This window comes from Meleagris gallopavo, chromosome 17 (assembly GCF_000146605.3).
Source record: "Meleagris gallopavo isolate NT-WF06-2002-E0010 breed Aviagen turkey brand Nicholas breeding stock chromosome 17, Turkey_5.1, whole genome shotgun sequence".
Classification (NCBI taxonomy): Eukaryota; Metazoa; Chordata; class Aves; order Galliformes; family Phasianidae; genus Meleagris; species Meleagris gallopavo.
In genome coordinates this window covers 6230073-6240733 of record NC_015027.2, presented here as the reverse complement: position 1 = coordinate 6240733, position 10661 = coordinate 6230073, and the positions used below count along the sequence as shown (strand labels likewise).

The 10661-nt window shown below is 39.4% G+C and overlaps 1 protein-coding gene across 1 annotated transcript in view; it reads left to right on the top strand.

Moving 5' to 3' along the window:
• The first annotated feature begins 1437 nt into the window (after positions 1-1437).
• The window catches only part of ATXN2 (ataxin 2), a 42722-nt gene continuing 33498 nt past the window's right edge, over positions 1438-10661 (top strand). The window contains exons 1-4 of the mRNA XM_019620918.2: positions 1438-1519; positions 2911-2970; positions 3682-3753; positions 3968-4159. Of these exons, the coding sequence (XP_019476463.1) occupies positions 2938-2970; positions 3682-3753; positions 3968-4159 (297 nt within the window). The 5' untranslated portion in view covers positions 1438-1519; positions 2911-2937. The remainder of the gene's footprint in view (positions 1520-2910; positions 2971-3681; positions 3754-3967; positions 4160-10661) is intronic.

Below are 10661 nucleotides of genomic sequence, written 5' to 3'. Positions count from 1 at the left end.
ACTTGCTGGTCGCCAGCAAGCCAAAAGTTGTGACTCTGTCTTCTGGAAAGCCAAGGCTTATAGGTAATTAAATAAGGGCTATTTGGTTTAGAATTTTTTTGTGTGTATGAGATTAGAACCCTGCAAGTATCCTGAAAATGCCAGCTTGACATCTGAAGTCTGCGTTTATTACCAATCAGCAAATGTCATCAGTGGAAGCAATGCTGTACAGCACAGCACGTCGGGCTCAGAAGCTTGCTTTCTCAAACTGCTCAGGTGGTCTGTTGGTGGATCTTCATTTTTTCCTTGCTAAGGACTTTCCTGCTCCTCTGATGGACTTGCTGATTTCTGCAAAATTTGTGCTCATGAGAAGACTCTTTAATTCCTTGACCAGCTCGTGAGTCCTGCTCATAAGGGCACGGTTTGGAGCACAGCTGCCTTCAACTGCAGCACAGCGTTTTCAGAAGCAATTGAACACATTTGCTGTTTAGATTTCAGCATTGTTTGACTGTTTTGAAACATGAGCTTGGTTCTTTGGGTCTCTAATCAAATGGATGTGCATCTGTAAGGTGAGTCAGTTTCAAAAATTGATTTTTTCTTAAATAAAATTGAAGAGTTCATTTTGCCTTGCTCTTATTGGGTACGCTCTTAAGTTGTCATTATGATACGAATCTCGGTTATCACAAGAAGGATTTCAAAGTAGGGCTTCCTATTGTAATACAGACCTCAATCACTACAAAAAAGTAGTTGGAACTAGGGCTGCTGCTTGTACAGAGGGAGCTTGGACACAAGGACATGAAGCACACCAGCCAGGCTGAGGTTTTATTGCAGCTACAGGGATGCTGTTGGCACTTCTAGGGCTGAGTTGAAGGCCGCAGACTGTTGCATCTCGGTTTGCAGAACATTGAGAGTCTACAAGTTAATTTAAAAGCATTTTGAAACATTGAGGTTGTTAGGTGTTCACTGGTTTGCATGTGTTTACTGGTTTTGAGGGGCTGTGTGGGGCTGCTGCTCTCATGTAAGCTCTAAGTAGGGTCCGAGAACTGGGCCTTGTAGGCAGTTGGTTGGGTGGCCCTCAACCAGAAACATGGTGGCAGTGCGGAGAGACCAGGCCTAGAGAAGTGGCTGTGAGGGACTGAGCCTGGAAGTGCTGTGAAGCAGTTTTGGTTCTGCGTGCCAGTAGATTTTGGAATTTCCTTTAGCTACAGGAGTCTGCTTGAGAGAGAATATTTGTGGATTTTTGTAATGACACAGCATTGGTATTTTCTTCGTTTTGCCGTTTATTGTAGGTAACCTTTTTACCCATTTACTGGTCTTGCTTGTAGATCAGTAATTTGAAGGATAGATGCTATAGGCTGTGCAACTGCTAAGTTTGGCTCTGGGGAAGAGCTAGTTTTCTTTGCTCTCATTCTCAGCACAAAATTAAGTTTGGTTTTTGAATTTGTTAAGAAATTGATCCTTTTCAACATTTCTGACTTGTATCTTGTCTGTGTTTTCTTTCAGAGGTCGCAGCAGTGGCAAAGGACCGCCTCAGCCCACAGTGAGTATTTTTTCCTAGTTGTTTCCTCTCTAGATAAAAGGAAACAGCCTCTCTGGTGACCTTTCTTAGCAATGTGAAAATGGCACATTGTGGAATACTCTAAATTTTTTTTTCCCTTTGATACCTCAATGAGTATTTTTGACTGAGATATGCTTTTTTTAAATGTAGAAAATCTTGCATTCATCTAAGTCTGTGATTCTATGATCTAAGTCTCCTGGGAGAATGAGGAGGGAAGGAACTCTTAAACATTTGAAACATGCCAATAAAAATCTTTCTTGTGATTATAGTTGCAAATACATGGATAAATTTTAACTTGGGAACGGATTCAAAAGCGTTGCCTCTCTGGAAACTCTCTATACTGGCTTCTTTAAACAGATGGCTGAAGACAGGGAGACAACACTTTGTTAAATAGAAGTAACAATTGTGTTCAGCTTTACTACAAAATAGCTAACATAATGTAGCTAAGCCACTGTTACCTGTGTGTGTAGCTTTAGTTATTGTCAAGGCTGATACACTGTTGCACCATAGATGTGACTTGGTTTGTAGAATATTTTATGGAAGGTAAAGACCTGCGTCTTGATTCAAAAAACGGATCTTTGAACTGCACTAATCAAATATTTGCTAATTTGTTAGTGGCCTGTTCCTCAAGGATGACTAGTTCTGGGGAATGGGGCAGGAGTAGGAAGGGCTGAAAGGACTGCAGTTTACCTCTATAAGTGTATATTGAAGATAGTGGGTCTCTTCAGTAAAAATAAAGAAGCTTTGAGGGAGAGCAGTGAAAAAGGTGATGTACAAATAGGAAGTGTTAGGCCTTCTGTGTTCCTTACTGAGTGTTGAGCATAGAAGCAGCCTTAAATATGTTGGTTTCCGGCTTCTGGAACTGCAGTGAGTGGCTTTTGACTAGTTTTATAATAGGCTTTGTAGCTCTTCAGCAGTTCACAACTCGATGACTTCATCTCCTGTTAATGCATGTCATCAGATCTGTTTACTTCAAAGATGTAGTTCACGGAACATTTCTCCTTCAGCAACAGTTGAGGTACCTTGTCCCTGTTCCCAGGGAGGGCTGCTAGGAGGACTTCTCAGTTGTGAGACTTGGTACGTGAGTTTTATCCACCCATTAATGGGATTGACATTGGGTTGAGGCACACTATAAGGTTTCTCATGTTTTTAAGGGTGCTCTGGTATTTAGTTGATCAGAGAAAGGGTAAGGATCCTCTGGACATCTGCTGTGACTTAAGTTCAGTGTATACTGGCCAAGTGAGGTTTTTTGACCAGAGTATTTCTAGCAGCTGGTATGTGCTGCTGAGAGCTGACTTTGTTTTTGTAGCATTGCCTTTCTGAATTACGAGTTTCCCATAAAAATGACAACTTCTTTTTGTTTTTTTTTCCAGATTTCTTTCGATGGCATCTATGCAAACATGAGAATGGTTCACATACTTACATCAGTTGTTGTAAGTTCTCTTATTTGCAAGGCGTGTAAACAGTTTCTATAGTGACAGAGAATTGTTAAATATTGCACTAATTGTAATATAATAGAGTGAATATTAAAGTTCAACAGTGGGCATCCTGTTCCAAGACTGAAATTTAAACAGTCATAGTAATAGCTATTGTGTATTTTTGGCTTGAAAAACTGCAAATTATATTTGGGATGGCAGATTTCTTATGCTCGTTGGTCGTATTTTGAATTTTCTGTCTTCAGTGACTTTATGAATAAGTAATGAATTTATATACAGGGACCAGAAGGCCTTCTCCCCTCAGATTGTTAAGAACATGGCAAAATTTGGTGACAGACCATCTCACAGCAGCTAGAATCTGGGATAAAACTTAACCTTACTTATGCCCATGCATATTCATGGATTTCTTTTTGCACAAAGACTTGTTTGCATGCATGCATAGCTAATCAAAAGTCTCGTGTGTACCGAGAGTACTTTCGTGAGTATCTTCAATAAAGTCTGGGACATACCAAGTGTTTGTATCTGTGGCACGCAGAGACATATTTGTAAATGGGTAAACGTTGAAAAAGTAGATTTGACTGAAAACTAAGCTTTTTAGCTTAATTTTTACACACTGTGCTTCTGTAAATATATATATTTTTGAGAAAATCACTCGTATCCCTTGTCAGGCTGACAGAGTACTACACTTGGATTTTTCTTGCATTCTAGGGATCCAAATGTGAAGTACAGGTGAAAAATGGTGGTATATATGAAGGAGTTTTTAAAACCTACAGTCCTAAGGTAATTTTTTTTTCCTTTTTGGCTCTTCCTTCTTTTGTAAGGTACCATACAGTATAATCGATGCTTCATTAAATTGGAATATTTATTCAGTTGTTCCGACCTATCCATGGTTAGGTTTTTTGCAAACCTCTGTAAATGTGTGCTTTTTCCAAGTATGTCAGTTACCAGTAGTCTATGGTGTATTCAATTAGGATATTCTTTTTATCTCTACTAGTGTGATTTAGTGCTTGATGCTGCTCATCGGAAAACTGCAGAATCCAGTTTGGGGCCAAAACGTGAAGACATACTAGAAAGTATTTTATTCAAGTCTTCAGATTTTGTTATGGTGCATTTTAAGGATATGGATACCAATTACGCAAGAAGAGGTATACATTTTTTTAAGATTCTTAAAGTTATCTATATCTTAAGATCATAAGTCAAGATTTCAAAAGTGTTATATATATATTTTTTTAATGCCTTTTTTTATCTTTCTATGCCAAGGAGTGAAACTGCATGTTTGTAGATTTTCAGGTTGGTCAGCAATTGTCACTGGGAGCCAAGTGTTCATTGTTACACACATGCTTTATTCCCAGGTAGCAGTGACTTAAAGATGTATGGATTCACAGAAATTTAGAGAGATTTTCGCTCTTTTCATCCTGTATTTCTACATGTGTGTGTTCTTGCCTGATTTAAGGCTGAAGGATAAGATTCTTGTTCCAAGGAATTTGCTTTTCCTCAAAGAAGGATGCATAGTATCAGAGCAACAGTAGCATTGAAATGCAGATACCTTCCAGGTTCTGGATGGGATTTTGACTTTGAATTTTGAACACAAAAGCTGTCTTATAATGGATCTGCTATGAACATCACTTTAATGTAAATGCAAACTGGATTCTCCATTACCTTGTCCTTCTAGATTTCTAGTGAACAGATGGAATGAAAAATCTACTACTTCTAGAAATAATTACTGAATGGAAGTTTTCTAGAAGAGAATGGCTGCTTTAGGTTGAACAGTCACTCAGTTTGCATTATGAGGTGGGATGTCTTTGCATCTAAATCTCTTAAGTAGCTGTAGAGGAGAGCTGAAATAAAACTGTACAGACAGAGTGAGATAAACTGGAAGGCTGCAGAACTTGATAACTCACAGTGGGTAAATTAATCTGCTTTCCATTTTGTCTCAACAACTTCTTATCGTGAAACCACACTTGAAAGAGCAAGCCAGTCTCTGATCACACCTGCACATGAGAGCAATGAAAGGCTTTCTGCTTCTTGGGAAGTTAAGTTAGCAAAGATTCAAAAGAATGAGTGCGTATGAACACACATGCAAAGAGGAACTGTGGGCGTTTTGTTCTTATAAAGAAACCCAAGTCTTGGTGATAGGGTCAGATAAGTCTGTGTGATCCACAGTAAAAACTGAATTTGAACTCCTAGGTGAGGGGATTGTGCTCCCTGCTACGTTTGCACTGGAAGTTGTTACCATCTGGTACCCAGCTACATTTGATGGTGCTGAGCTTCATATAAAACAAAGGCTATTAGCTTCTACAGACCCATGAAGAAGTATTTTAAAATTGCCTAACCATCAGTGTCTTTTGGCTATTTCAGACAAGATAGTATACTGTTTGGAGATACTTCATTGGAAAGAAAGCTAGCTGTCACTTCAAAATGTAATCAAACAAAAGGGCACTCCACAGGCACTTGGTTGCTACAGGATAGGCTTGCTAGAGTAGAGTTTATTGGGGGGGAGTGTATGTGTTTGGTTTCTCACCCCTGTGCTTAGACAAATGCAAGACTTCTGAGGAGCCCTTGAAGTAAACTTACTTTCTCCAGAAGATACTATGCTGTGTCTGGGATCATGTGAATTTTTATTCTGGCATTTGCTTCTATGTTGAGCTGGGAGAGCTTTGGCCAAATGGTGCTCCTTAGATTTTGAGTACCGATCAGACTTGAACAGCAGAGGTGTTTGCTTCATTGTCTCTGCCTTTGTGTCGAAGTCAGAAATACGAAAGCGGACTGGAAGAGGAGTAATAAATAGCAATAGGTAGAAAGAAGGGGAATGGGATGAATTCTTCTTTCAGAAGGAGTAGAAAATACAGTTATCTCTGAAAAAACCATCCAAAGTAGTCTGCCAAGCACCTTTCATTGCTATCTTACTTGTGCAGCTTTGGGGCAACGAGCTGATAATTAATCCTGCAGCAGCATCAGTAGTGTGAGTACAGGGAAGGTAATGGCAGTATAAGCTGAAGGTGGGTGAAACCACTCTGGAAGCAACAGCCTTGAGTTTGCCTATGCCAAGCATGACATTGCACCTTAAGTTGGATCAGTGGAGAAAGCGTGGTGCCTACCTAGACTGTGGAAATTGGAAGTGTTGCGGGGGGGAAAGTAGGACTGTGTAGATAAGAACTTTCTGACAGCGTAAGCTTCAAGGAATAAATCTATCCTTGCTATTTGAGCCCTTATTTGCAACTTTGTCAGTCTATCTAGACCTTTGCTTGAGTAGATTCCTGTCAGGCTTCAAAAGGAATTAAAAGAATCATCTGAGGGTCACTCAGTGGAGTCAGGGCTTTCTGCAGTACCAGTAGATTTGCTAGTTAGATTATTAGGCCCATACAAATGAAATAGAAGGGCACTTTTCTACAGAATAAGCTTCTAACAGCATTTCCTGTAGTCCTAAACACTGATCAGGCAGCTCTGCTGGTTTGCATATGATTCAAATTTGAGTAAGGCTTGGGTTGTCTTCTTGGCTCCTCTTTAAAGACAAGAAAATTCAAGATCATAACTACTGTTAAAGTAATAGGCTTCTACAATGTTTTTATTGGTTTTTTGGCACAGTCGCTACACTCTGAGAAAAGTAATACAAATCCAATAAAAAAAGGCAAGAGAGAACTGGCTATTTAAGTTTTTCCTTGAATTAGCACTGAAAGGGGCATTCTTCCAGAGAAAGTGTTGGAAGGGGAATAGCAGGAGGCATATTGTGAACAAAGGAAGGAAATGTTCGCCCTGGAGAACTAGTGGTAACTGGTTTTAATGTTTTAAATCAGTAGTAAGTAGTTTCAACAGTAAACTCTTAGTTGTTTTGTAACATTTAAGCTGAAACATCAATTTTCTTTGAGCCATGCAAACTTGATCAAAGTTTGCAGTGTGCAATACAAACACCTTTGGCACCTAATGCACATTGGCTTAATGGCTTTTGAACTATGCTTAAATGCATATTTGTGCTCTTCCCCATGAGCACAAAACATGTTTGAGAAAACAAGCTTTTACAATGCCAAATTTAATCAAACCTGGACTCTTAATTGCTCCATTCTGGCAATCCTTTCTCTAAGTCATCTAATAGCACACACTTGAAGAATTTGCCCAAGCTGAGGCTTTTCTTAGAATGCGTATACTTGATTTGCTTCTGCTTCCTGTGAATTTCTGTTGTGTAAAGCTGTTCTTGGGATTTCTTTTTTTTCCCAGTTAGCCAGCTGAGACAAGAAGTGAGGCCTTAACATAGGAAACTTCTTTGCTCAGGGGACTTCATGCAAAGCGGGTTCAGAGGCAGTGGGAGCTAGTGGAGGGCTACATACGGCTCACACTTTTTTTATGGCCAGCTCTCATTTGATCATTTATTTGAGTTTTACCCCTATAGAAAATGAACTGGATAAAAATTTGGCCGTGTCAAGGTGTCACGTGAAGTGCTCCTTCAACAGCTCAGAGATACGAGGCCCCAGCTAAGGGGAGTGTGAGCATGCAGTCGATATCTTGCATGCTAACCTTCTGCCAGTTGGCACCCAGAGCAGCAGTTTGCTTCAGTTTCTACTTTCTTAATAATCTTAAGAGCAGTATCTTTGTTTTGGAAACAATGATTTGAAGAATTTGTGTGTTCTCAGTTGTGCTGCTCATCAGTTTTGTTCATGCCTTGTTTGTTTTGTCTTCTTTTTAATCTTAGTGTCCCTCTGTGTCTTTCTGACTGTTTGTTTCAGGATAATAGTGAGTTGTGCCTTGAAGTACCTTTCTGCTACATTCAGGCTGCTCATGAGACTGTACTGTGCGACTAGAAGTCGGCCTTTGTAGCTTGAATTCTTCCTAACTGGATTTTTCTGAGCTGTAAAGGTTAGGCTGATGTTGCAGTCTCATTTGTATCCTGAAATGAAAGAAAGATGAAGAGCAGAGAGGCATCCTGTGCCCTGTGATATATTGGATTCTACTGGGAAACAGCATTGCTTGTACAAATCTTCCTCAGGCCTGTAACACTCATTAGGTGGTACAGTTTTTGTGTTGCCTTGTCCCACCAGTTCATCTGTATTACAATTTTTGACAGCGCTCTGCTGATGGATTTTATGTGGCTTTTTAAATAGGAAAATTAGTGGGTTAAGTATGAGTCTTACTAAGCTACTATTTTATTTGCAGTATCTAGAATGTCAGAACATTTTGTGTGGAGTTTTTTTTTCTTCTGAAATTATTTAATAGAAATTAATTAAACACCCTCTGAGAATACAGACATTACCTCCATCAGGTGCTGCCCTCACTCCCTACATCCGTGTCTTCTCACCTTGTTGGAAGAAGTTCCCCTCTCCCCCAGTGAAGCAGCATGGAAGCAAATGTCACACAAGTGACACAGGCAGCCTCCAACTTACATTTGGTGTAAAATGTCTGATCTGGGGGGATCAGGCATGAAGCAGTGAATGAGTGGCAGTAGGCACAGAAGTAGCACTGGCTGGTCTAGATTATGGCTGTGTTGGCTACGGGGTGTCGATAAGGTGAATGTACAGCTTCCAGATACAAGTGCTTTACTTTTGCTTTCCAGTTGTGTGCTCTCATTACTCCTTCACCGTGGATTTAGATAGCACTTTGTTATTATGTAGTTCCTGTTTACGTTTAAACGTCTGTTCTTGTAATGTATCTTAAAAGCTGTTTGCGTGAAGGGAAACTGAGATGTTTTCTGTCAGATTGGTACACCTTACAAATCTGAAGGCTGTCCAGAGAGATTTTAGCAAAGCAAAATAGAGAAATATACTGGGATTGTGAATAGGGGGAATATTGCTGAAGTTTTAACATGGAAATCATCTTTGCAAGGTGAGAGATGTGTAATCAGCTTGAATGTGTCTGTGAAAGGGACTGAAAGAGTGTAGCTGTGCCTGAACTCAGCCTTATAATGTGGAAAAAATCCACCTGTGTTTATATCTGATGTCTTCCATTTTTTTCTCTCTCCATATTTGTTTGTAGTTCCTCCAGAAACAGGTAACTTTTTTGGCAGTCACTCTGTGTCTGCATCTTGCCTTTCATAACGCTTCTGTTACCATAATATATAATGGAAGCTTAATCTCTTTGCTGGCGCATTTATAGCACTGTAAAACATGCATGTGTAACTCCACAGAATCATTTGGAATACCTTGCAGTCAGTCAATGACTTCTGTTCCCACTCTTGATTGTTACCTATTCTAAGCAGCTGGAATTGCAACCACTGAGAAGTTGCATCAGCACTATTATTTAGCACAACAATACCGTGACTGTTTCAGAACAGTGTACCAATAACCCCAGAATGTGCCTGCTGGAGGCATCAGATGTAGTGAGAAGCTGAAATGATCTCACTTGGAAGTGTTAACCTTCAGCTGTGGAGGAATTATCATAGCTCTGTTGGTGAACTGTGCCCCGAGGTCTCACCAGGTGGTTGATGCAGGTTTTTGCAGCTTCACACGAGCCCTAACAGTGGTTTCCCTCATTAGGGTGGCCTTCCTTCATTTGGTTTTCTTTTCGTCATTTTACTGATTCTTTTGAATTTGAAATGAATGCTTAGCTAATAAACATCTTTCTTTCTTTACATATTCTATAACATTTTATTTCACATATGCTTATTAACAACGCTTAAATGCTGAATCGTTTCCCTGTCGTTTCTTTGGTCTCTTTGTATGAGTTGAGCATTTCATGAGGCAGCCTGTCCTGTACCATACAGAGCTAAGCACAGTTCTGATAGAATGGCAATACATGGGGATAGATCATGGCAATATATGGGCAGAACTTGATTGTGAAATGGGCAAAACGGGGATAATAGGCTGTGTTGACAGTCTCTTAAGAAAAATCTTCAGTAATTGTTTAAACTCTGCAACACTGGTGGCCAACAAATCACTTCAGATGTTGTTAATTCTTTTCACGATGGCTTTCATGTTCATTTCTCCTCATAGGATTTCAGATCTTGCCAAAAGTTAATTTAAGCCATACTCTTTCTATCTAACACTGCCTGGTGGTTTGACCTCATCTTTTTTAAAGACCTGAAGTGTTTGCTTCTTAGTTTTCTTTCGAATTATAATGAGAAATTCTAGGCTGAAGGCACTCAGAAAAGCTTATTTTATTTTAAAAAATTCTTCTGTTTAAGTAATCTAAGAATTTGCAGACAGCTCTAAGATTTGGTTGCTTACAGAATAGAAAAGCTTGGCTTCCTTGATGAGTGGCTTTATACTTTTTTTTTTCCCCCTTTTACAATACTTCAACATTGTAGTATTATTTCTTCAGCTATTTTCTTAGTCTGACTTGGGTGAAACATGAACAAGTAAAAATAAAAGCTCGTGATCTTTATCTTTTATATAATTTTTTTACAATTTGTGTAAAAAAATTGCATAAAAACCCTTAGTGCATTGGCTAATCAACGGCATATTTATTTTTATATGTTGCTGAAAAAAAGAGTGTCTCTGAATCTTGCTGTGTGATGTGGGTAAGCTGCTACCTGAAAAAGGCTTGCAGGAAATAGCATTTCTCTGTTGCTGTCCCATTGAATAAGTACCCCAAGCTAATGGATAATTGAGTTATACTGCAAAGGGAGTGCAGCTGTGTGCGTGCATGCTGGTGTGGTGAGTTGTGGAGACAGAAGGAACTCAGGAAATTGAGGGGGAGCTTGTATTCTGCTCATTTAAGGGATGGGATTGGGTGCATTCATGCTTTTTTTTTTTTTCTTTTCT